Source organism: Phocoena phocoena, chromosome 3 (assembly GCF_963924675.1).
Source record: "Phocoena phocoena chromosome 3, mPhoPho1.1, whole genome shotgun sequence".
Lineage (NCBI taxonomy): Eukaryota > Metazoa > Chordata > Mammalia > Artiodactyla > Phocoenidae > Phocoena > Phocoena phocoena.
In genome coordinates, this window is record NC_089221.1 from 11,666,757 (window position 1) to 11,693,915 (window position 27,159).

The window sequence follows — 27,159 nt, forward strand, 5'->3', positions numbered from 1 at the left end:
CACAATTCAAAAAAAAGGGAAATTCAATATAAAACATAACTACAAAAAGCCTTCAGATGCTCTCTTTCATCCAGCATACAAGTGACTCCTGATCTAAGTTTCTTAGGTGAGAACTTGGAAGGTTCGATCTTCACCCACGGAAGGGAATCTTTGGCCAAAGTTGTTTCTTTGGCATTGCCACACTCTGTATGAATATTCTGTGTCCTTACTGAGCAGATCATCCATTTTGCTATTCTTGGGTAGTTGGTTCACTCCGTCATAAAACATTATTGTCTCTGACAAGTTATAAGCATGCTAATAATAACAAAGATTTTTAAAAATTTTTTACTTGAAATTAAACTACTAAACAAAAAACACAGATAAATTGAAGGCTAAAAATATTCCATTTAAATTCGAATTTAGTTGCCTGAAGCTATTAGTTACACCATTATTTATTTTAAATTCAAGTTAACTCCATGTCCTGTGAATGTTAGTGTTTTTGCTCTAAGTACAGTACTATGCAGAGGAAGGAAGTCAAGGGGGAGGGAGGATGACGGGGGAGAGGCCAGGATGGAGGCCCACCAAGCCCTCGTGTCAGACCAGACCTAGGATTCTGAATCATGGATGTATTTTTCCATCTCTCAACATATTCAAATCAGGTGCTTTCTGCCCTCTCCCTCCCAACTACAAACTAAGTGCATCCGACAGAGCACAGCACACATGAGAGACCTCTCCCTTTCACCAAAGCTGAGGGCAGGGCACAGCTTGAGGATGGAAGACGTAAATATGGAGGTTCCAGAACGCAGTAAGCTCAGTTCCAGACCAGGGGAAGGGGACCAGGATGCAGCACAGTGGTGAGATTCTAGAGTCAGCAGCTGGGACCTAGAACCCAATGGTTTCAGGGTGAGCTTAGTGTTTGGTCTGCTCTGTACACTGTTGAATTTGCAAGCTGCAAAGGGCTCTAGGAGACCCACCTGGAAGGCAACAGGCCAGGTTTCCTCAAAACCTCTGGTACCACCACAGGATAATAGCAGATTCCTGGCCTCTGGGATTGGGGGCAGGCCTAGGGGACCCCAGGGCACAGATGATGCATTCTGGAACCCAAGAAAGGCATGGTGTTGTAGATTCTGGAGCGTTATGGATTCCAAGAGCAGAGCTGGAGGGGTTGGAGCGTATGGCAGAGAGGAGGAACTATGAACCCTACAGAGCGTTTGGGACCTGCAGTGGGGTTTAGCGTTATGCAAACTGGTCAGGAAATAAGATGTTCTGATTGGGCAAGTCTTCCATAAGTGAAGGCTCAGCAGAAAAAGTTTTAAGTGTGTCCATTTTTCCATGGAAATTTTCTAATAGATATCATGCTTTTTCCTGTTTAGTAAACAGAATACAATACCTAAGTTTAAACTCTTAAGGATTCATAAGCTCTCTGCATCGCTATTCTATAACCTGCAATGTCAACATCATAACACAAAAGGAGACATCTGGTCTCACATTCGCCATGGTCTGCTGCAGGAGCTTGCGAGCGTGGACCTCCTGGCCCTGCCCCATGGACACGGAGCGGGTTTCTCTTTTTAATCTCTTCCCCAAGGCGATGATGGAACCTGTGGGGTCTGAGCCCATAGACAGGAGACAGATGAGTGGTGTCCGTGGATCAGATTCCTCCCATGTCTTTTCCAAGTCCAGGATAACACCTTCCGCATACTTTTCTCCCATGGAGTCCACGATGTACTTACGTGCCTGCCAAAACAGTACACGAGTCACCAAAACTAGCTCCAACTCCTTCTTGTGCATAATTCAATGTGGTTTCCAAAATTCATTTTTGTAGATTATCTCAATGATGTCTACAGTAACCCTGCCAGGAAAATAGGGCAGAGGCTTTTTTCTCATTGGTTTATCTGTTAGCTTGCTTGCTTGTTTGAATCCTCACTCTGTAGAAGCTGTGTTACTTGCCAAAAACACAATCACCCACTTAAAAGACTAGAACCCAGGATGGCTGACTCCTTGTCTGGGACCCGTTTCAACACACCAGCTGCTTCATGCTATACAAAAGATTTAAAATATTAGGCAACTCTATTATTGAGGATGCTTTAAGGGAAACGTATATGCATTCAAGTAATCAAGTAAACAGTACAATGCCTGGGATTTAATGGGTACTTAACAAATAGATAATTACTGCTGAGTGACTACTTATGTAGTGAAATTTATTGCATACCTATCAAATTAATTAATTTTTAAAGATTTAATCCAATTGCATTTGGATCACACGGTACCCCTTAATTTTGTACCTCTTAATATTTTTTCGAGGTTGGCCAGATCCAGTATTGAAGTCTCTAACCTGAGTATAAATGCCTGTACATTTTTTACAGCTTTCTGAAAGGTACTTTACAAGTTTGCCTGACATGTTCTTTGGCTTCTCCAAAAGTCTACTTGTTTACACATTGATCACAGCCACTGGGCAGTGTGCTTCATGATCAGGAAGGACTTCAAAGGCTGGATGCTCAGGTGTTCCACAAATTGCAGTTGTTTCTCAGCCACAGGCACCTGGGTACCTGCCATCATTGCAGCATCTCTCAAGATCCAGGTGTTTTGTCCTCTGGCATAGCAAGGAGTTCAAAATGGCCAATCTTGCCATAGAATTCAGCACTGACCCCACCTGGACATTTCTATCCAAGCTATGAGCTAACATACTGTTACCTACACATACATCAGGAGCCAGGTAGTAAATATATTAGGCCTTCGTGGCCGTACAGACTCTGTTGCCCAACTCAACCTACCACCGCAGCATAAACAAATGATAGTTCATAAATAAATGAGCATGGCTGTGTTCCAATAAAAGTTTATAGACACTGGAATTTGAATGTTATATAATTTTCACATATCACAAAACATTATTCTTCTTGGCTTTTGTTCAACCATTTAAAACTATAAAAACCATTCTTAGCTCACAGCCGTACATAAACAGGCAGTAGCACAAGACACCCTCTGACAGTGTGTTCTTCTTACAACCAGGCTTTTGAATGTCCCTGGACATGCACTCATGCTCAGCCAAAATGCTACAGACAAGACTGATTTTGCTTGTGGGGAATGGGGATTAAATATGTCCACATTTTAGACCTTGTAATATGCTTCCCCAAATGGTTTCTGGTTGAAAATCACACAAGGAATCTAATGTGAGAATAAAAACTTCAGAGGAGAGAACATTTTTCCAAGGGGCCTTCTAGATCTTGCTTAAGACTTGGGTGTTACCATAAGGGCCATGGGAAGCCATTAAAGGAATATCATAGTGATATTTCTGTTTCTTCTAGAATATACAAGATGGACTAGAGTGGGCAAGAATGAACTACAGGAGACCAGTTAGAAAGACATGGCTGTCATCAGCCTAAGGGTGACAGAGGCCAGAATGAAGATGACAAAGTTACAAAGGGGTGGGAGACACTTACATTTCAGCACTGAGCCCAATAAAGTGTCATGAAAAATATAAAAAGGGAAGGAAGGAAGAGAGGGAGGGAAGGGAGGGAGGGAGGAAGGAAGGAGAGAAGGAAGGGGAAAAGAAGAGAAACTTCTACACTCCCCTTAAATAAGGCGACTGTTTGACAATTCATTTGGGCAGGATAAAAGTAATGAAGTTGAGAAGAAAAACCAAAGGAAGGGTGATCTCAGTGCCCTGAGTTGCAAAACTCATTTTTCTTTTCACAATAAATGATTGAATCTAGTTGTTTTCATGATTCCACAGTACCCAGGTGGTTACTCCGTATGTTTCTAACACTCCCTCTGGAGAGTGAAGGGGAAAAATTCCTACATTCTATTAGAAACCCCAGCCTACTGCTATTTTATGACTTATTTAAAGAAGTCCTTAAAAACAAAAATCAATGTCTGTGAATAGTAGAGTTCAACTTTTAGCTGTGAAGGCAAGACACCACAAGTCTGTTTCATGGGTAAATTTCCATGACGGTAAGGCCAACAGATTAAAAGTCTTTGAAAAGATGGATCTTGTAGAGCCAGGGTTTACATTTAAACCATATGTATCATTCAAAGAAATTTAGGCAAACCTTCTTTCTCACATCGAGGTTTGTGACACATCCTGGTGTAATGGCTACGGATTTGGGGATGCTATACTGCCCTGTAGTCTTCTTCTCCCCTCCCCAGTATCTGAGCAGTCTTTCTATTTAAGAAACATCACTTTACTACTAGCAAAATGGAGTATCCATATCTTTTTTGAGTTAATATAAAAATGATATGGAAAAACAATGCATTACCTTCACATTAGACCTATATAACCACCTTACATAGTTTCCTCATTCACTCTTGTTGTATCACTTAGACCAAAGAAAATTATTAAATCACTTAGCCCAAATATACACCTCCATACACTTACTTGTTGTTTATTTTTCCATTTTTCAAAATTGTATTGCTAGAAAATTACACAGAAGCCTACACAAAAATTCTCATTGGGATTAATATTTTAAATATTCTTTTAAATTTAAAAGGAAATGTTCCTATTCTCCTATTTTTAAAATATGTACTTTTTACCTGGGTAATGGTTCTGTCGGGACACCAGGATCTAATAAGGAGAAGACGTCTAAAGCAGTCTAGAGATTTATCATAGGCATTTGGAAGGGGTTCCTCCTCAGGGTTTTTCTTATCAAACCAAATTTTCCACATTTTCTCATTTCTTGATATCTGAAAATACCAGGGGATAAGAAAAGTGCCACACCACAGAAAAATCTTTCAGTAAGCATTCATAGATATTTTTTCTCTTTCTGACCATTCCAGGCATGTGTGAATGCACCAAAAAGTTGAGAGTCTAAAATCAAATGTGATTTGCTCTAAAGTCAGTCTGTACTAACACCAGCCTCTGGCTCCCTCTTAAAGGAGGGAGAGCCCTGGGTTGTGGAATTTCTTCTATGACTTTGTGGGAACAAATCTGCAAAGAATAGAGAAATCAATGGAAATTCATTTTCATTATTTTAAGGAAATCTGTTTTGCTCCATGAGATCCCCTATGACTAAGAACCAAGTCTCAGGCTTCCCTGGTGGCGCAGTGGTTAAGAATCTGCCTGCCAATGAAGGGGACATGGGTTCGATCCCTGGTCCAGGAAGATCCCACACGTCGGGAAGCAACTAGGCCCATGCGCCACAGCTACTGAGCCTGCTCTCTAGAGCCCTCGAGCCACAACTACTGAAGCCCGTGCGCCTAGAGCCCGTGCTCCACAACAAGAGAAGCCACTGCAACGTGAACCACAATGAGGAATAGCTCCCGCTCGCCACAACTAGAGAAAGCCCGCGCACAACGAAGACCCAACGCAGCCAAAAATAAATTTATTATTTTATTTATTTATTTATCTTTTTATTTTTGGCTGCCTTGGGTCTTCATTGCTGCACATGGGCTCTCTCTAGTTGCGGCGAGCAGGGGCTACTCTTCGTTGCGGTGCGTGGGCTTCTCATTGCAGTGGCTTCTCTTGTTGCGGAGCACGGGCTCTAGGCGCACGGGCTCAGTAGTTGTGGCACATGGGCTCAGTAGTTGTGGTTCCCAGGCTCTAGAGCTCAGGCTCAGTAGCTGTGGTGCATGGACTTAACTGCTCCACGGCATGTGGGATCTTCCCGGACCACGGCTCGAACCCAGGTCCCCTGCACTGGCAGGCGGATTCTTAACCACTGCGCCACCAGGGAAGTCCCAAAATAAAATAAATAAATTTATTTTTAAAAAAAAGAACCAAGTCTCATTCACTTATGTTTCCTCATTTCCCAGGACCATTCTTGGAACAAAAGAAGACATTTAATACATGTATATTATTGAAGTCTCTTGGTCAATACTCTTATTAATCTACAGTAATTTGAAATACACCACTTAATATCAGCATCAAATGAATAATCACACTTGCTTCCTTGAGGCAACTGATAAAGGAAAAAAACACAGTCCATTATCATTTGAAGCTTAAAAAAATCAAAGAGAGGCAAGCATTATATGGGCAAGCATCTCAAAATCATAGAATAAATCACATCTGCAGATAAACATGATCTTATGTTCTCTGGTATATTCCCTTTGATTAAAGCCCCAAGTGTTTTCCTTGGAGATCTAATCAAAGGAAAAACCATTTGGGTTCATATTTAGAAAATATCATATAAAAATTAAAAAATAACCTCTTTCAATCATGAAAGACTACATAATATGGAGGGATTTCAGGTATACAATATAATCTCCAGAAGACAGCTACTTCAATAACTGATAATGGTCCAGGAAAGGTCACTAGGAGTCATCCCATGGAGGAACAAGCTAGAATGCATTAAAATCTCCCCCCCAAAAAAAGCTATTTAACCCAAAAGAATGGCTTATACCCTAATTACACGGTAATCACCAGGTGTAAGCCAAAACATAAAAATATAGCAGAGCTTAAGCTTCCAGTCAACTTAAACTGGCAAAGTCAAGAAAGAGCATTAGGACAAATACCATATGATATCATTTATATGTGGAACCTAAAATATGATACAAATAAATTTATCTATGAAACAGAAACAGACTCACAGACATAGAACACAAACTTACAGCTACCAAAGGGGAAAGGGGGTGGGGGAGGGAGAAATTAGGAGCTGGGGATTAACAGATAAAAACTACTGTATATAAAATAGATAAACGACAAGGTCCTACTGTAAAGCACAGGGAACTATAGTCGATATCTTGTAATAAACCCTAATGGAAAAGAATATATGTATATATATGCACAACTAAATCACTTTCTTGTACACCAGAAACTAACGTAACATTGTAAATCAACTATACTTTAATGATAAAAAAAAAAAAGAAGAACCAGTGTTAAGACATTTTCTGGTGAAAAAGAGCCTTCATCTGGCAGCTGAAGAAAGCCACCCTGCGGTCCATGCAGCTTCTCGCTGGTCATCAGATTCTCAAGAAGCTATTTCCTGGCTTGTCCCAATTCAACTTTCTATACCCAAGTTCCATAATACCAATATATACACAATTCATCAGGAACTTGCTGCTTATGAAAGGACAACGACTTCTAAAGATAAAAGGCCAGGTGTTTGTGTTACATTCAGACCCAGATGCCTAGCTAAGGCAGTATAAGGAGGAGGGGAAGAAGAAACAAGAGGTAAGAATGGATATTTATTACTTAGAGGAAGGGTGTTCTTATTACTTTTCATTTGATCTTTAGAAAGATGGCAAAACCTTTTAATCATATCTAATCATTTAATCTAATTGAACCTGTTTTCCCACTCGTGGGTCTCCAGTTGGTGATACTGACATATCATCCAGGTCAGCGTTGGTTAAACTTCCTAGGTAACTAATTTCTTCCTGCAAGACCAGCCTGCCATGGATGGAGTGTGCTTTATCAGAGTATGAGTGAGCAGTGAGGAAAGTCAAGCACTGGTCATACCATTTTAAGAGTGACAAAGAAATCTCTCTCTTCCCCAAGTAGTGTAGCCAAATGATAAATCAGGAAGCTGCTCATTGTGACATTATCATAAGTTTACTCAAAGCACAAGTTACCTGATCAAGGACATCAGAAAACTGTCTAAGTTTGCTCAGTTCCACCAAATTCAGCCAGGTCATGTCCAGGATCCATCTGCATGGTTTAGGAGGACAGGCTTTCAAGTCCAACGAGGCACCACCTTTCAAGTTAAACATATTAAGTTATTAAATTTTTCTTTCTTTACTGTAAAACAATCTCTTTATAAAAAACTTTTGCTGAAACTATTTTAATATCAATTCTTTTACTACCTGGACATTTATTAAACTCAGAAATATAAGTCATAGTGATGAACAAGCTTTAACATTTAATAAAGGAATAGATGATTTTAGAAAAACGCATTTAAGGATCAATAATATAGCTTTGGATTTAGGGAAGTGGTGGATTCTGTCTTAGCTCCACCTGGCCAAGGTCTGGGACGAGCCAGCTCATCTGTCTGGAACTCTGTTTCCAAATATGTACAATGGGAATAATGAAGCCTAGGTGTTGTGATAATGGCAGAAAATATATAAAGTGAGTGTACAGCACTCAAAACAGGATCAAGGACAAAGCAGAGGGTCACTAAATGAGCAGCTATTGTCAGCATTAAGAATTGCCAAATATTGGCACAAGCTCATTTTAAGGAGATAATTTATCTAGAACTGTTAGTAGCACTACTTGCATTTGAAGGGTTCTCTTCTATAAATCAGTGTATTATTTACATCCATTTTGAGCACACCCAAGGGCCCTGTGCTATGTCACTTATTTTTCATCAATCTACCCACAACAAACATTTCCGTTTGGTACTGACGCCTATCTTTTTGCTGATGATTTACCTACGCTCACATAACTCATATAACTCTCACAGCGCCAGAAAATAAATGACAGTCTAAAAAGTTATTGTTGCCCATCCCAGAAAAATTAAATGTGTGAACAATCATATTTTAAGTCAAAGAAAGAGTTAGCAAATCTTCTATAGGATAAAATATACTGTTTAATAAATAACATCTATTAAAATGTTTCAGGGAAAATACGCTCTAACCATAATTCTTAGAAAGATATAACCAATCCATTTGGCTACAATCTTTTTTTGAACAGAGCAGGTCATAAACAAGTAATAATACTCAAGATATTTACTGAGCCAATCTCTACTTTATTCAGGTACCATGGACCCCAAGAAATTGCTGTCTTTTGCCAAATCCATCTTAGTAGACGTCCAAGGTAAGTGGAACAAGAGGTAAGTGAAGCCATTTCAGTGAAAATATTAGCTTATGAAAGCAAAACAGATTGCTTGAACACCAGGAAGCAGTTAAAGACCTAAGGACAATGCCACTGTGTTGAAAACTGTCACACCAATTTCCATGGAAACTGTCCATTTTCCAACAAACTGAAAAGAATAATGTATTCACCACAGGATTAGGGAGAAGTTTTTCATGGAAAAGAGTGTTCCTTGCAGCCAAAGATTATTCATTGTTTAATAGAGGGTAACACTGTCATGAATATCTTGCCTGCCTCAAAAGTATACTTTGGGCAACAAAGAATGCTGTAATGGTAGGAAGTGGGGAACATATTCCTGGATAATATGGCATGAGATTAGATGGACTTTTGATGAATAAACTGCTGGGATAGGAATAATTCAAAATAAATTCTCAAGGTGATTGAGAATTATGCCAGTCCCTTCATCCCTCAAACCCTTGCTTTGGGAGAAAGAAGGTTCAAATCTTTATCATTATACCTTGTAAAAGTGAAACATGCTTACAATGATTTATACAAGTTGTACCTTGTATCATGAAGTGGCATAACTAAGGCAGACTTAGAAAGTCATCCAGCCTGATGCTTTCCCATCTTAGAGATGAGTAAATTAAAAAACCAGTATCAAAACACTGTTGCTATCTAAATAACATTTTCAAACAAGTGATTTTAAAGTCCTTACAGAAAGAGTTCATGTCATTGGGTAGCTTTCACCAACACAACTAAGGGAAATCTTATGAAACTCTGTGTCCTAAAGGAGTACAAGAAATAGCTGTTGAATGCCAAAGTCCCACAAAATCCTGTCCAACCTATGCAAACCTCAGACTAATCGAAATAAACTAAAAAACTAAAGATGATATGACAATGCCTATCATCTGTTGAGCTATTCTATGTGTCAGGGTTTATATAAGTTGTGTGAATTCTCAATAATCCTGTTATGTAGATTTAACTATCCTTGTTTCATAGCTGAGGCAACTGAAGCTTGAAAAGTTTAAAAAACCTGATCAAAACCACTCATCCAGAAGGTGGCAAAGCCACTATTTTCCCTTAGAGTCTTCCCAACTCTAAATCCCATGTTTGCTTCGATCACGCCAAACTGTAACACACTTTACAGTATTTCTGGACACTATGTTCAATGTCATTTCCATAGGGAAATGCATCTCACGCCTGAATTGGGTGGGTCAGGAACAACTTTCCCACAGGAAGCTCCATCAGCTGGAGGACCAGAGTCACTGAGGCCAGAAATCATTTATATACAAAGGGCTCACTGCAGAAGGCAACTCCTACACCTACATGTCCATCTAAGGTGATGTCTCACCAGACCATTCATCTTCCATGTGCTCTGATTTAGGAAACTTGGAACAAAAAGAAACCTAAGGGTCAAGGGTTCAACGTTTAGAAACAAGAGAGAGAAAGAGAAAGAGAGATCATCCACAAATCATAATTTCTGAGTTTTCAAGTCTAACTAAATAAGTCTTTATTGCTACCATAAGATACATAGATATAGATATAGTTATAGATGCATAAGCATAGGTTGAACATGAATATGCATTTGTGTATGTATAAGTATGACTCTGACCTACATACCCCTATGTGTGCCCTTCTCTACTGCCCCCATTGGGATCCTCTTCAAGTTCCTCTGCAAATCTACTCTCCATGTAGGTGAAGTCAATGAAAATCCACCCCTCCAAAGATAAAGTTGTGCCTTATCTTTAAAGATAAGCCTTTGTTTAAAAAGGTAGAGTAGATAAAACCATTTCCAGCCTAGCATCATTTCCACTGTTCCTTTAAATACTTTTTGTCCAGACATTCAAGAATGTGATAGCAAATGTGTGTTTCCCAGCCTTCCATGGCAGAGGGGACCTGTCTGTGATCAATGCTACAATAGATACAGAGGAAATATCCATGGGATGAGTGGCATGGTCACCTCACCCACTCTGCTCCAGCCGCCCTGGTTGCTTTGCTTTGCCTTCATCATAGGACGCCCTCTCCCACTAGAGGCATTGATGTCACCTCCTCAACCTTCAGCACTTTCTCTAAACATCCCCAGGACCAATATCCCCTGGTCCCTCAGGTCTTGGCCACCTGTCCATCTCTCAGGAATCCTACCCAATGAGAGATCCCATTAAATATCCCATTAAAAATTTTAAACCTTCCCCACTCCACATACTAAACATTCCCCAACTCCCTTATCCTTCTCCGTTTTTCCATAGTGCTTACTAGCTCCTCACACACTGCACAATTTACTTACTGTTTATTATGTTTCAAGTGCCTATTCTGTGTCCTGGCATGCAATAGTTTCCCAATAAATATTCACGCAATTAATGAACAAATAAAATAGCTCAGACTCCCCTGGTGGCGCAGTGGTTAAGAATCCACCTGTCAATGCAGGGGACACGGGTTCGATCCCTGGTCCAGGAAAATCCCACACGCCATGGAGCAACTGAGCCCGTGCACCACAACTACTGAGCCCGCATGCCACAACTACTGAAGCCCGCACGCCTAGAGCCTGTGCTCCACAACAAGAGAAGCCACCAAAATGAGAAGCCCGCACACCACAACGAAGAGTAGCCCCTGCTCGCCGCAACTAGAGAAAGCCCGTGCACAGCAACAAAGACCCAACACAGCCAAAAATAAAAAGATTAATTAATTAGTTAATTTTTTAATGTTAAAAATAATCTCACATAAATGCCATCTTCAGTGAAATGCAAGGAAACTGTTATTGCTAAAAAGAAAAATGCACAAGACCTTCACTATAATTCCTACATCTGCACCTGTGCACAATGCTTTCTATTCTAATACTGACCTTTAATAAGGGTGAGAAACTCTTCATGCTTGACTCGGTTCCTCTGCATGTCAATCTTTAGGGTAAGCAGCAGGGTGAAGAGAAATTTGTGCCCCTCGTACAAACCCCGAGCCGTGTACTTATAAACCTCATAGGTCATGTGCTCAATGATATTAGCGATCCTCTTGCTTATAATTGGGCTCTTGACAGACCTGGAGAAGAGAACATTTAAATCAGCCTTGTCCCACCCTTTTCAATTGTCCCTAAAAACAACGTCTTTAATGGAAAACAAGTAACTCTGGAGGACCAATTCTTATTTTTTACACATCAAGAGTAAGCCTCCTAAATCTAAAATAACAAGCACTCTCTCCACATGAAATAACAGAATCCTCCATGTTGTCTGAATCAATTTTACCTGCGGAGTATTTTCACTCACAACAATGTCTGGGGAATTTTCTTGTTTAACAGAAACTTGGGGAAACCAAAGGAATCGATCAGTGGATGAATAGTTGGTAGAGCTTTCTCTAAGCATAAAATGACAAATGAGAATGATTTGTTAACACACTGGTAATTACACTCAACTTAGATTTAAAGAAAAAGAAGCAGCTTAGTTGCAAAGGGAAAATAAGTTATCAACGTAATGTCACCGTTCTAACCCACAGATACAGAATTCAGCTTGGCTTCCTGAGTACAGACGTACCTGGCCAAGGAAAGGTCAAACAAGCCAAGAAACTGGCGGAGCGAAGTCTGATACATCTCACTAACCAAGCACATTTCCGTGATGAGGAAGTAGAGGATGCTGCCCCGAGTAGCAACTAAAAGACAAAGAGCAACGATGCACTTGCTACAAGCGCAGGAAAAGAAATGACCCATGCACAGATCAGTCTAAATGCTAAATGAAACAAGTTTTATTTGTACGTCTTAGTAATGACTATCTACCAACAATGGGAGTCTAGAGCAATGTCATCATATATATTTAATTCTTCTTTGTAAGCTTTGAACAAGTAGTCTGCCATTTGGGTTCATTAAATGATACTTTCTGTTTTAGAATCTCTAGATTCCTTATAAATAAATTTTATTACACTCTTTCATAGGTAGAAAAGACAAACAGTGGGACAGCATGGATTGTATTGTAACATCCAGCAAACTGTGTAGGCATTGTTAAGGACCTCATTCTTAAGCTCCATGAGGAAGCCCTGACTAAACTTGGCCTCAAGGTGGTAAGCCAAGGCATCGCAAAGAACACTCCTGACTCTCCAACAGTAGATACTGTTTCAATTATTTTTCCAAAAGGCATGATAAATTACTAAAGGAGATTGAACTCTTTTAGCAGGTTCCCTTTATAACCCATGAACAACACTGATTTGCTGATCTGTGGATAAGGTTGAAGAGTTCCCATGAGACCAGAGAACTACCTGGACTCATGGGAACTCTACAGGACTACAAACAAAATACAGGCTTATTGTTACCAAATGATAACCAACTAGTGAACAGCCCACAAATGCAGCACAAATTCCTCAGACTTCACTAGTTTGTAGTCGGATGTCTTTAATAATTCTCCTCTTTACTTTCTGGTTTAAAAATAAGCTCACAGGAACCTTAAAGAATTTGCCAATAACATGAATTATAAGCACCTAGAAATTTTACACCATTATAAAATTTCTTCGTCTCAATTTTACTGAATATTTAAAGAAATGCCACACAACACAAATGGCCACCCCACGTTGCATAGTTGTTTTCATAACATCCTTACTTCAATTTCTCTAATTCTCATTTCTCGCTTCATTTTCCTGTGACATATGTCTCTCGTTACCAAACTCACCAGGTCTATATTCCTCCCGGGCTGAGTTAATTTGAATTTCTGTCTCAGCTGAAACTTCCAGCTTCTGGGTCACCTCCTCGGCTGTCTTTTTTGTGTTACTCAACACAAGGATGATACTCTCATCTTCCACCAGGGACCCCTGGGTACTGGTCAGACGGTAAAGCAAATTATCTTCTAGCTCCTTCATTTTCCTCTTGTTTGCAGTTACATCTTCCACGAGATGAGTTCTTTCTTTCTCCAGTTCCTGTTAATTTGCATAAATATATTTTTTTCTTAATGAACACCTATGGTTTGGCCATTCCTTAAAAAGTTTACCTATGGGGCTGCTCTCGAGTTCCTGTACTGTAGTTATCGTATTTGACTGCAGGAAATACGGACATCAAAATTAGAGGAGGAGAATTAATGGAGGAAAGAAGAATTGGTGGCAAACAATGTAAAATGTGCTAAAAATATTACCAGTATTAACTATTTACCATCTATTTATTTCCTAAAGTCAACTCATTTTTAAGGGACTTCTGTGATCATATTTACTCCTGTTTTGAAACTGAAATTTATTTGAAGACAATATACGCGTCTCAGATTAAATACATTTACCTCTGTTTGGTTTCTTGTTTAAAAGAGCTCTATTGCTGTTTGAATGTGATTATTCTCAACTTGTGTGTTGAAATAGTATCCAACTCTGTGAAAAGCAAGTGTCCAAAAGTTAGGCAAGCAAACTGCGCTGCTATGGCAGGTACATTTAAATTGAAAAATCATCTTGACCTGAAAAGAAAAGATGCTGTCCTCTCCAAGAGAAGGGACATTCTGAATCCTTCCTAAAAGGCCTTTATGGGTAGCTGGGGAGAGAATGGCTTTGGAAGATTATTGCCCTTATTGGCTATTCCTTCCTTTTGGTAGTTTGGAGAGGGAGAGACAGTGAAAGAGAAAGAAAGAAAAGATGGAGCTGGTGAGGGTGAGGGAAGGAGGAAACAGCCATGACACTCAACAAGCCAAGGGCAGCAGGAAACCCAGAGGCTGGGAGATGCTGCCAGCACCAAGTCAAATTGTACATGAAAGTCAAATTGTTTCATGAGAGACTCTAACTTGAAGTTAATAAAAGATTCAAAAGAGGAAAAGACAATGAGGAAGTAGAATTTAAAATTTGAAGAGAAAGATACGCATTAGCAAGTTTGCTTGAAAAGCTTTCTAAATATAGTGTCCATTGACAAGGTACCTATGCTTACCTGCATTACTAAAGTTACGCACATTTCAGTGTAAATACAATATGGGGAAACGAGGGTTAAATGCAGGTGACTTGAACAGGAGAGCACTGTCGGCAGTTCCAGTTGTGCGGGTACCTGGGCGTGTGATACCAAGCTCACACTGCTAGAGCAGCTTCAGAAAGGTAAATACTCAGTTAGGTATTCTGGATATGGCTCAGCAGGCTTTGTAGATTCTACCCCCTATCGAGAAAACTACAAATCTAAACTTATATGCAGTGATGAATCACACGAAATCATATAAAACATAATAGGACTATTCATTAATTATATGATTATTTACTTTCGTTCTAATAACATATAAATTACTTAATAGTTATGCTCCAAGGGTTTTTTTGGTGCATTGATACATTCTCCAACTCTTAGTACAATGTCCGATACATAGTAGGCTCTCAATATTGCCCGGTGAATGATTAAATGCTATACCCCTTTTCAAACTGATAAACTGAAACACATTAGTGTACCAGAAAATCTAGTCATGTCGTAGTGCCAGAAATACAGACATGAAAATTCTCCCTTTGTAACAAAAACCATGAAGTTAAAAATAAAGGTCATGGTAGCAAAACTGCACGAAGGCAAAAAGCAAAGAGCACTGGCCTCTGCTGTATGTTCTAGCTAGTTAATCACCATTGGTTGAACAGTTATGGTGGGTGGGACCCTACCAGGCTCCCAACTCATGCTCTGAGCACAGTGAGTCAGGTCCTGGAACATTCTAGAAAAAAGAAAAATTCCCTCTTTAAGCAAAACAAAAGCTCAAACTTGCATCAATTCTTAATTCTTTGAGATACAGCAATGCAATTAAGACCTGCTCTTACTGTCTTTGCTTCCACATGTTATTTAGTTACATTTGAAAGCTTCCTTACTGGTCATTTTATTTATTTTTTTTTAACATCTTTAGTGGAGTATAATTGCTTTACATTGCTGTGTTACTTTCTGCTTTATAACAAAGTGAATCAGCTATACATATACATATATCCCCATATCCCCTCCCTCTTGCGTCTCCCTCCCACCCTCCCTATCCCACCCCTCTAGGTGGACGCAAAGCACCGAGCTGACCTCCCTGTGCTATGCAGCTGCTTCCCACTAGCTACCTATTTTACATTTGGTAGTGTATATATGTCCATGCCACTCTCTCACTTCGTCCCAGCTTACCCTTCCCCCTCTGCATGTCCTCAAGTCCATTCTCTACGTCTGCATCTTTATTCCTGTCCTACCCTAGGTTCTTCAGAACCATTTTTTTTTCTTTTAGATTCCATATATATGTGTTAGCATCCAGTATTTTTCTCTACCTGACTTACTTCACTCTGTATGACAGACTCTAGGTCCATCCACCTAACTACAAATAACTCAACTTCGTTTCTTTTTATGGCTGAGTAATATTCCATTGTATATATGTGCCACATCTTCTTTATCCATTCATCTGTTGATGGACACTTAGGTTGCTTCCATGTCCTGGCTATTGTAAAGAGTGCTGCAATGAACATTGGGGTCCATGACTCTTTTTGAATTATGGTTTTCTCAGGGTATATGCCCAGCAGTGGGATTGCTGGGTCATATGGTAGTTCTACTTTTAGTTTTTAAGGAACCTCCATATAGTTCTCCATAGTGGCTGTATCAATTTACATTCCCACCAACAGTGCAAGAGGGTTCCCTTTTCTCCACACCCTCTCCAGCATTTATTGTTTGTAGATTTTTTGATAATGGCCATTCTGACTGGTGTGAGGTGATACTTCATTGTAGTTTTGATTTGCATTTCTCTAATGATTAGTGATGTTGAGCATCCTTTCATGTGTTTGTTGGCAATATCCTTACTGGTCATTTTAATTCATTTATTTCCTAGATAATAATCTTGTATTTGAGATAATGTAGAAATTAGTATAAACAAGTGACATTCAATGTTTACTATAAAATTCCTTTCCATGGGCAGTTATAATAAATGCACTCACAATATGGTTACACTAGGAAACAAAGTGATAATAAAATTAAATGGAAATAATTCAAGTATTTTTATTGCCATATTCTTAAATTTTACACACTCTCATTATCGTTTCTGAGTTCTTAAAGGTGAGCCTGATAAAAGTCCGCACATGAAGACAGGTAAGGGAAGGAAAGTAAAACAGTGAGAAGAGCGAGCATTTTGACATCAGGAAGACATGTTTAAATTCTAACACCCAGGACTTATTGACTGCATGACCGTGGCCATGTTATGCAAGTCTATAAGCCTCAGTTTCTTCATCTGCAAAATGGACATAAAAACAGCTCAGAGAGTGATTGTAAGGATATCATTAGCAAAGAAGCTCAAATCAGTGACTGGATCATGACAGCTGCTCAGAAGACGTCTCTTCTCTCTATCCCCTCCCTTCATTCGTTTCCAGCATGGATTTTTCAGATGCATTGTAATACTTATTTGGAAATGAGTAGTTTGAAAAGTAAAATTATAAGTTGGTACAAAATAAATCACACTTTAGAATTTCACCTATCATTGTAAAAGCATAATAAAGGAGCTGAAAGGGATTTTTTTACAGGAGAACTTTCTAAACTTGCACTTACAATGCCAAGGATGCATGCTTTCATGTCTGCTGGAGGTGAGACCATGGGCTATCAAATCCAAAATCTGCACCAAGTCTTACTGAGCCTTCCTGCATAAGCCTTCCTCCATTTTTTTCCAATTACATAGCAATTGCCCTAATGCAGGCTTTAATTACTGCTCGGGGGACTACACTAACCATAACTGGTCTCCCCACTGATCTTTTGCTCTGCCATCACCCCCTTTTCTACTCCCAGTCATAGACCTTTCCTTTACTATTTGGAAAGGTCCAAAACTTTCAACATAGTTTGCAAAACCTGTTACAACCTACATTTCCAATCTCATCTCCACTTGAGAACTACAGGATTGAGACTAAAATTATGCCTCCACAGTGCTTATGAAAATCATTATTAAGAAAATAAACATACTTACTAGTAATACATACAATAAAGTACAAATTATTCCTTTCCTGATTTTAAAGACAGTAAGTAAAAGCTTGAACATTATCGAGTTGATTATGGTCAATTTAATGTCATTGTTAACAACATTAATTAAATAAAATTGTCCCTTTAAAGAAATGCTTATATTCCCAAAGGATTAAAATAAGGCTAAGGAGTACATTTCCCCCATAGTTTGAAACTGATGAAATAATATACTCTAAAGTAAATACTACAACCTAAAGTAATATTTGGAATTCCAAAAGCAAACTGTTCATTAAATAGCACACCAGTGGCCAAACAGTAGAATAGAACAATAGTTATGGGGCAAAGAAAGATACCTCTGAAAGAAAATAGAACAATTGCTATTTGCTTTTCATTTGAGTTCTAAAAATGGAAAACCTATGGGATAAAGTTTTAGGCATATTTTCATTTGTATGACAGATTTCAACATATTTCTGTTGAGCTACAACTTTAGTTCCATAATACAGTTCTTTTACAAATTAATACGAAGGGGCAAAATTAATCAAAATAATTTTGTCTATTAGCATTTTTCCCACCAAAGGGATTATCTCTTAGCGCGCGCGCGCGCGCACACACACACACACACACACACACACACACACATTTGTGCTATGTATTCTATACATTAAGACCACAACGTAAAAATTTTATATAAACTGTGATAATGTGAAAAGTATCCCTGAATTGATTAAGAAAGTACATCAGTGATTCAGTACAACTTCATGAAATGTGCTATTGATTAATTACACGATCAAAAGTTAAGTGGCTCAACAAGGATGCAAATGAAAACTCAAATTCTTTCTGTTCGTAAACTTCAACTATAACCAAAGTTTTGGAATCAATAAAAGGAAATAGATGACAGCCTTCCACCGTTCTCATTTTTAACATATCACCCAGGCTTTATTCCCAAAGTTTCTTTCTCTCTGTACCTTGCACTGGTAATTAAAATGAAAGATTAAACAACTGAACTCAGAAACAGATTTATTTTTTCTCCACCACCAATAACAATGGTGATAACAATGTCTATTTAGTGTCTTTATTAAGTTATTTCCCATGTCAGTTCCACCAAGTTTAGGACCTTCCAGCTCCAAAAGAAATAAATCATACACCTGTTTGCTCATCCGGAATTCTGAACAAGGATGACACTTGAGGCTTTGTATTGTGCGGCTAGTAGAAGCTGTTAATTGATATTAATGTTTTTCTCCTAAATAGTACATAGTTCTCTTTGAGATTCTTTCTTATTCTCTAGGATCAAGGTGAGGGTGACCCGAAGAGACCAGGTTTCTTTAAAGGAAAGTTTCTGGAGGACTACTGGTTTGCTGCCTATTTAAAATGGTCTTGATACATCACCTTCTGATGACAACAGCAGGCCATCTAAATATACTCACAGGTACATCAGGTGAACAATTGAATATGACCTTGATGTGAACTTGAACAGCCCATGCATTTGAAAAGACTGCCTTGAAGCACACAGAAAAGTATAAAGTCAGTTAAAAATCTGCCTTCCTTGCTTTCATAGGCCCTGAGGTTTCCCTTTGTCTCTTAAACAAACAAACCTGCTCAGGCTGTACAGCTGAGCATTCATGAGACCAGATCCTGCATGATAATAAGGTTCCTCACTGCCTGTATTCCCAGAACACTGGACGGCTGGTGAATTTATGGACTCAAAGAACTAAGAGTAGCCTTTCCCTTGTATCCTAAGTTACTCTTCCAAGCTGCCTTTCACAAGAAGAATCAACAGACCAGTGAAGGCATAACTCATCCTGACTGAAGATGTTCACCATTTGTTTCAATGCTCCCTACATTTAGGGAATTTCTTAGATGCTTTCCAACATCAACTTCCTATCTGTGGGATCTTCCTAGCTTTCAAGAGCCACTCCCCTTGGCCCAAAAACATTTCATATTGATATTTTTACCATCACCCAAGATGTGATCATAGTAAGAGAGACTTCCAGGTCACTGAAGTCAAAGAAACAATTTGGACTTAACGTTTTAGATCTGTATCCATAGGCACAGACATAGGCTCTTTTCAACTGAGTCACTAGATGATAAAAAAAAAATGCCCTGAAAGCACCAGAGACCAACTCAGACCCACTTGCCACCACCCAGGCTGAAAAGATTCAGCAAAGTGAGCAAATTCAGGAGCAGGGTGGGCAGAAAAGATGCTGCAAAAGGAAAAGCTGCTGGCAGAAAGGAGGCTGCTTAAAATCCATCACAAATAAGTCTAGCAGCTCACTTTGCTTTAGAGACAAAAAAAAATACAGATTACGTGTTGTATTCTAACGTGGTTCAGGGTAAAATGACTATTAGAACAGAATGAGTGTCACGTCACTCTGACCACACTTTTGTGAGAATCATTTCCTTTGAGCCTGTGACAAATTCTGATAATGAGATGATGGTAAGAGAATAATGTCTGAAGGCACCCAACTTTCCCAGGAAGTAAGAAAAAGCCTGGCCTGGGATCCATACTGGCTTTTCAAGGCTGTTCAAAATCTTCCAGTGAGCTTCAAGTGCCCCATACTTCATCTTAAAACTCTGCTGCAACAATTACAGCTCAGTCCTGGAGTTGTTGCTGTGTTTTGTGGCAACCAAAAATCTGGGAAGCCAAATTATTTTTTTCCAAGGAGACTGTATTCATCTCAGCTGAATTGTAAGAAAGCCGAGGACAAGGATATTATTCAAAGTGCTATGAAAGCCCCTTATCTACCTGAAGCCAGCACTACAGGTGAAATCAGAGCCTACAATACGGGCAATGGATACTGCCCGAAGACTCTCAGGGATGCCCCGGCTCCACAGATATGCTGTTGATAAGAACCCCTGTCCTTCCTGAAATAAGGGTGTGGCAGCGCTAAACTTCCTCAATCACCTCTACTGAGATTTCAAAAATAAACAAGTAGATATTTGGAAGGATGTTATTTCTTCAGCCAGTCTGTGGTAGGAATGCTAGCATCGGTTCCTGCCATACTGAGGTCACCAACCATGTGAATTTATGAAGTTGGATTAAAGGCTTTTAATGCAATTTCCAACCGTATAACTCTATGATTTACATACAACAAATTAAAAAGTAAACAGAGAAGATTCATAAAAAAGGAAGAGGGGAAGAGAGAGAGAGAAAGAGATAAACATAAGGAAGGGCTCAGAAGGCCAAGCACGGTACGACATACAGAAAAGGTAAAAAGAATGGGAGGGACAGATTTCAAAGGTTTTGCCAATAGATTTAACCTAAATAACTCTTTAGGTCAGTGTAGAAGGGAGGTATAAAGTAAACCAAACTCCACATTGCCATCGGACTCAGGAAAAAAATCAATAGCAACTTTCAGAGTTCACGCAGTTTCACCAAAGCAGTCCTATTAAAATCCTCCAGATTTCTTTCCTTAAGGCTCAGATGTTCCCCGGAGAAAATGGTGACTCAGAACACAGAAGTTATAAATTATTGGCCATTTTTCATTGAGAGAAAACAGATATGGAGTTATGCTTAGAGCATAATGAATCCGGTAGCCCTCAGAAAGTGCACAGTGAAACCTAGTGTCATCAACTTCTATCTTCTCACAACATACACAGAGCTCTCTTGGATAACAAATAAGAATTGGCCATGTCACGTTATCTGAGTAAAACGTTTTAATTTTATATTCCAAAAGCATAATAATGAATCGAATGAAAGAAAATCTAGATGTGTACTAGAAAGCTAAAAATCAACAGGTGACTAGAATTAATAATAGAACAAACTTCAGAAAAATAAAGTAATATAAATCCAGAACAATGATGCTGAGACTGGCAGTCTCATAGTTACACCAGTCCCCTATATAAAATCAACTGATGATCTATATGATTTATGCGATACAGATGCAACATACTGGGTAGATAATTGGTTAGTAGTTATTGAAGACACTTGGAAATTAATAATGGAAGAAACATAGGAATTAAAGGAGGGGACTCGATCCTATTACAACTTTCATCATATCATTTTTGTCAATGAAAAAAATCGCAACATAATGCAGAAAGCGGTAGGGCCATACTTCACTCACCTGCTTCTCTGTGAGAATGACTCTCCCCAGTAACTGATCTTCTAGACCTTTCATGGTGACAGTGAAGTCGATGATGGAGGTCCGCGCACTTATTTCAGGGGTGTAGGCTGGATTGGGCAGCTTGGTGGTAATGTAGAGTCTGAAGCCATCCATCACATCTACCTCTTTGTCACCGACCTTCACCTTTTTTATAAAAAAGAAAGTTAAAAGTAATAAAACAGAGATACACCTTGCTGTGTGCTTTTTGTATAGGATCCAGTATTGCTTTTAACAGCTGTGTACCTAGAGATCATCTGTATACTAAAAAAGAAATGGTCATTAGGCATTCACAGGGCTTTAAGCCACTAGGATGAAAGGAAAGAAGGATGGAAATAAGAGAGGAAGGAAGGGAGGGAGGGAGGGAGGGAAGGAAGGGGGGGAGGAAGGAAGTTAATTCAATATACACCATACAATATATAGAGAATTTATCACCAAAATTGTTGTGATCATACTGCCGAAGTGAGATGGGTTCCCCACCCAAAATTTGGTTCAGAAGTCAAGACTGATGATGTCACTCATGTAACAAAAAGATATGAAAATGTTTATTATTATTATTCACATGAGACTTTCTGGAAATATTAGGGTAGCTCCCAAACAGGTCCAAAAAAAACCTCACTTGAGAGAGTAGGGAGGGGAAGCTGTTTTAGAGCTTTATGGTGGTTACCCAATGGGGCTGGGATGAAGTTTCCCAGACATGGTCATGAGAGCTGCATGATTTGAACTTCCCACCAGTGCCAAAGGAGAGTGGACCCACGTTTTCTTATCAGCTTGCCCACATTGGGGATGGAAGGGGAGAGGGTCACGACAGGGCTTGAAAACTGTCCAAAGTCAAACAACACAATGGAGTCGGACTTTATTATACAAGTGAAGTAGATATTCCTCTTGATCCCAACTCAGGAAGCGTAGAAGAGAAAAGCAAATGCCTCAAATTTGAACTTCTGCCTATTGAGAAACTGTCACCTATGTCACATTTACCTGGTCTCATGGTAATTATTCTGCACATCGTCGTCTATAGGTTTAGCCTACCTTAAAGGTAGACCCGGTCTTAATGAAGTTTCTCTCCAAAACATTATCCAGGGCTGGATCTAGTTCCTCTGCAACATCTTCGATAAGCAAGGGCCTTCCAAGAGAAAGACTGTCCTCTAGGTGGTTTCTGAAGTACTTGTGATTTAGAGATGTGATCTAGAAACAAGATCGAAATGCTGCTCTAAACTGTTTCCATTCTTCACCTTAGCAAACCATCAATCCCTTATTTACTTTTTTAAATTGAAGTATAGTTGATTTACAATGTTGTGTTAGTTTCAGGTGTACAGCACAGTGATTCAGTTATACATAATTTTTTTCAGATTCTTTTCTCTTATAGGTTATTACAAAATGTTGAGCATACTCACCTGTGCTCTACAGTAGGTCCTTGTTGCTTATCTATTTTATATACAGTAGTGGGTTTATGTCAATCCTAAACTAATTTATCCATCTCCCCCACTTTTCCCCTTTGGTAACCATAAGTTTGTTTTCTATGTCTGTGGGCCTGTTTCTGTTTTGTATATAACTTCATTTGTATGATTTTTTTTTTACATTCCACATATAAGTGATGTCATATGATATTTGTCTTTCTCTGTCTGGCTTACTTCACTTTGTATGATAATCCCTAGGTCCAGCCATGTTGCTGCAAATAGCATTATTTCATTCTTTTTTATGGCCGAGTAATATTCCACTGTTTAAATATACATCTTCTTTATCCATTCCTCTGTTGATGGCCATTTAGGTTGCTTCCATGTCTGAGCTATTGTAAACAGTGCTGCAATGAACATTGGGGTGCATGTACCTTTTTGAATTATGGTTTTCTCCAGATATATGCCCAGGAGTGGGATTGCAGGATCATATGGTAGCTCTATTTTTAGTTTTTTAAGGAGGCTCCAGAGCATTTGACTGTATCATTCCCTTTTACTGACAAGCAAGTAAAGGTTGTATGGCAATGTTGCCTTTTCCTCACCACCACCATATTTGTGACAAATAATCATGGAATAATTATGAAGTGTCTTTATAAAGTGCTGTCCACTTAGTGTGATATAGCTCCACCCTGCTCTGTTTATGAATGAGGGCCCTAGGCCCTAACAGAAGGGAGTCTGAAACCTTTGAAAGACGGCATTGGAGAGATCAACAAGAATGCAAATAACGCAATTTTTAGAAATCATTTCTCAATACTAATATCTAAATATTAATAATAAAACTATTTCTAAATATGAAATATTTCTTTATTCTCAGATACTTGTTGATCTGGGGCACTAAAATTGATTAGTAGCATAAATAGACTCAAACCCAGATTACCTGGAGTTCATTTTGGTTTTCTTTATTTTTAACCCAGATCTTCCCTTGAGTCTGTGGATCTATTAACAAAGGGTAGCGAGATGCCTTTGTGACAATAATTCCATTCTGAATGGACAGGTCATCGTTTGGCAGGCCTTGGAGGTTCCATTCACTAATGGTAGAAGCATCAATCAACATCTCATTGAGATTTAGATCGTCTCCAAATGGAATTTTCCGGGCTTTCATTTCCTTCTGCCAGTCATTTAACAGCAGATTGCGAAATTCTTGGTTAAACGGACCAGAATAAGATAGGAAAGCTGTAGCCAACAACACATCCCCTAAAACGGAAAACGAAACATCACTGAAATACTCTGTGATCAGCCCTGTAATTCTGCAGAACGTTAGAAATGAAAACAAAGACAACCATTCTTTCAAACTAAACTTCAGAAACCAAATTGTAACCACAAGTTGCTGTGTCTTGTGAATAGCAGTAGCTTAGTTCATTGTTAAAGAGTCCACATGGTCCACCAAGTAATAGCTGCTAGTAGTCAAGCACCAGGTTATGTTGACTCTTGCTGGATATGAGAGGATGATTTCTGAGTTTAAGAGATACACCAAAACCTCAGAAGACAGAGCCTCCATTCTAAGTGACCTTGATCGATATGGTCATTCACTCGTGGGAGAATTCAAAAATGACCTCATAATAAGAGGTTGAAATCTAATAAGCGTTGCCTAAATGCCAGACCAATATTCATCCTTTTGAAACAGCTGGACACACACACACACACACACACACACACACACACACACGCAGAGGAATTTGAAGTAATAGAGCACTGATGGGTATTCTGATTAAAGCTTAAATTTGCTCACTCCCTATCACAGTCAACACGTAATCTCATTAATAAAGGAATTACACACCTACAAGTCTTTTAGTTTGTGCAGGAAACTCCTTGCTTTGCTCTGTCCATCTTTCTTTTTCCCCTGCCAGTCCCCCGATCAGCGCGGAAGCGGTCTGCATTTTATGTCTGCACCTCTCTGCATCTTCAAGCAAGGTCTAAAAACAGACAGAACCAGAAGAAAACCTTTGTTCAGATAAATATATCCTGGAGCTCAAAAACATAATTTTAAAACATCATATGTTACCTTCCTTTCTGAGATACGTGAGCCACTTATTCCAGAGGAAGCGTTAGATTCCATTTCTGTGGGTCTGTCTCAGCCCAGCCTGTGTCTTAAGCCCTATCTATGGAACATAGATGGATTCCTCAGGAGGGACCCTGAGTCAATGGGCAAACCCTCCCCAGATGTTAATAAACTGAGAAATAATGGAGATTTGCATCATTTATGATTTTCGTATCAAAAAATTAGAAATATCAACATACATGCTAATATCACATAGCACAACAAAATGTAAAGAAATACATATCCCTACTTAAAAATGAGGAATATTTCTCGTGTTGAAGTTCTAGCATCATTACTGCTTTGCCTAACTGCACATCTCCTTTTACTTTAGGTGAAACTTTAGATTATCTTCAGGTTGTGGGGTCCTGAAGCTCATTCACAAATTCCGGCCACACTGACTTAGTAGGTCCCTCCCTGCTGCTCTTGTGTCAGTAAAAGACCTTTAACCGGACTTCCACACACTATTGCCACTCAGGGCTTTGTTCTTAAAAACAAATGGCTCCAGGGGCTTCCCAGGTGGTGCAGTGGTTGAGAGTCCGCCTGCCGATACAGGGGACATGGGTTCGTGCCCCGGTCTGGGAGGATCCCACGTGCCGTAGAGCAGCTGGGCCCGTGGGCCATGGCCGCTGAGCCTGCGCGTCCGGAGCCTGTGCTCCGCAACGGGAGAGGCCACAGCAGTGAGAGGCCCGCGTACCGCAAACAAAAAACAAAAAACAAATGGTTCTATTTCTCTATGTTGAAAAGACAGCTGCTAATTCTATTTGTAAAAATGTATACTTATGGTACAATAATGGATATGGCTAAAGATTTAGCTATGTGACCAGTCACTGGAAGTTCATGCATAATATTTATATATATTTATATAATGTACATATGGCATATATACGCTAAATGTCTAACAATAGAGGATAATTTACATAGATTATGGTATATTGTGAACAAGAATGCTCTGAAGCCATTAAAAATATAATCATTAAGAAAAATAATCATTAAGTTAAAGAAAAACAGTCATTAGCTAAAAATTCAATTTATAAAGCAGTATGTACTCAATTATCTGCTACAATTTTACATGGATTTTAAATATATGTAAATCAGGCATACGTGCAGATATGAAATGATAAAGAGTAAAATATTTTTAGGCTTCATCTCCAGGGTTACCTATGTGTATTTTCTATAAGGAACATGAATTGCTGTTGTAATAATAACACGATACAGTGTTTTTCAGAAGCAAGATATTTGTTCCAGTTTGTTCTAGTCTGCTCTGTTTTCCTTCCCGCTAGAGTTAATGGAGAAAACCCAAAATCCCAGCTGAGAGGTGTACCCACACATCGACCATCCATATTTGTTTGTTTGTTTCTCCCCAAGAAGAAAGGTGTCAGCTGGAGGTATAATATGACGTCATTTATTTCTGCCTACCTTTAAAACAAACTTTTCACATGACAGATATTTTTAATAAGTTATCCTCCCTAAGTTCCCCATCCCCACTGCCATGTGGCCAAATAAAAAATGGCCAACCCCTCCCCTCCTGGCTGTTGCTTTCTGGAAACCCAGGCTCCTTTAGGGGATTGGGAAATGGAGGATGGGAGAGAAGCAAATGAGCACACAGGACTGAAAAGCAGGTTTTCCCTCCAAGCCTGGCTAGGGGAGTGTGCAGAATTCCTTGCGTTCCGTGGGTAGTGCCCCCGGCCCTCTCTCTCCTACTGCCCCAGAGTCTGACTAGCCGCCCAGAGGCCCTGTGGAAGCGGACCCTCTGCAAAGGCACTGACTGCCCTGTGCACAGAGCAGCAGGACACACACCCCTCCAGGGACTGCACAGACCTGGTGGTGAGGTTGCCAGTGGTGACCATGAGCTGTAGACTTGAGAGCCCTCCCCTGGCCCCTGTAGTCTGTAACTCCCTGGACTCTTCATGGAGCCCCATGGAGAAAGAAGGAGCAACACAATGACTAAAGGTCAAGTTCACTCCAACATGTTGGGAGCAGGTGGGCACACAGCCAGATTTTGTTTTCTTCATGAAAAACATTTGACATTTGTTGAGATCCAAGTTTTAAAGTTAGAGCCACAC

The 27,159-nt window shown here is 39.4% G+C and overlaps 1 protein-coding gene across 1 annotated transcript in view; it reads right to left on the reverse strand.

Moving 5' to 3' along the window:
• DNAH5 (dynein axonemal heavy chain 5) overlaps positions 1 to 27,159 on the reverse strand; it is a 200,866-nt gene that overhangs the window by 20,738 nt on the left and 152,969 nt on the right. The window contains exons 62-71 of the mRNA XM_065873626.1: positions 24,836 to 24,971; positions 23,936 to 24,252; positions 22,634 to 22,789; positions 21,569 to 21,751; positions 13,297 to 13,540; positions 12,175 to 12,289; positions 11,496 to 11,686; positions 7,480 to 7,601; positions 4,507 to 4,656; positions 1,468 to 1,713 (exon numbers count right to left, since the gene is read on the reverse strand). Coding sequence (XP_065729698.1) covers positions 1,468 to 1,713; positions 4,507 to 4,656; positions 7,480 to 7,601; positions 11,496 to 11,686; positions 12,175 to 12,289; positions 13,297 to 13,540; positions 21,569 to 21,751; positions 22,634 to 22,789; positions 23,936 to 24,252; positions 24,836 to 24,971 — 1,860 coding nt within the window. The remainder of the gene's footprint in view (positions 1 to 1,467; positions 1,714 to 4,506; positions 4,657 to 7,479; positions 7,602 to 11,495; positions 11,687 to 12,174; positions 12,290 to 13,296; positions 13,541 to 21,568; positions 21,752 to 22,633; positions 22,790 to 23,935; positions 24,253 to 24,835; positions 24,972 to 27,159) is intronic.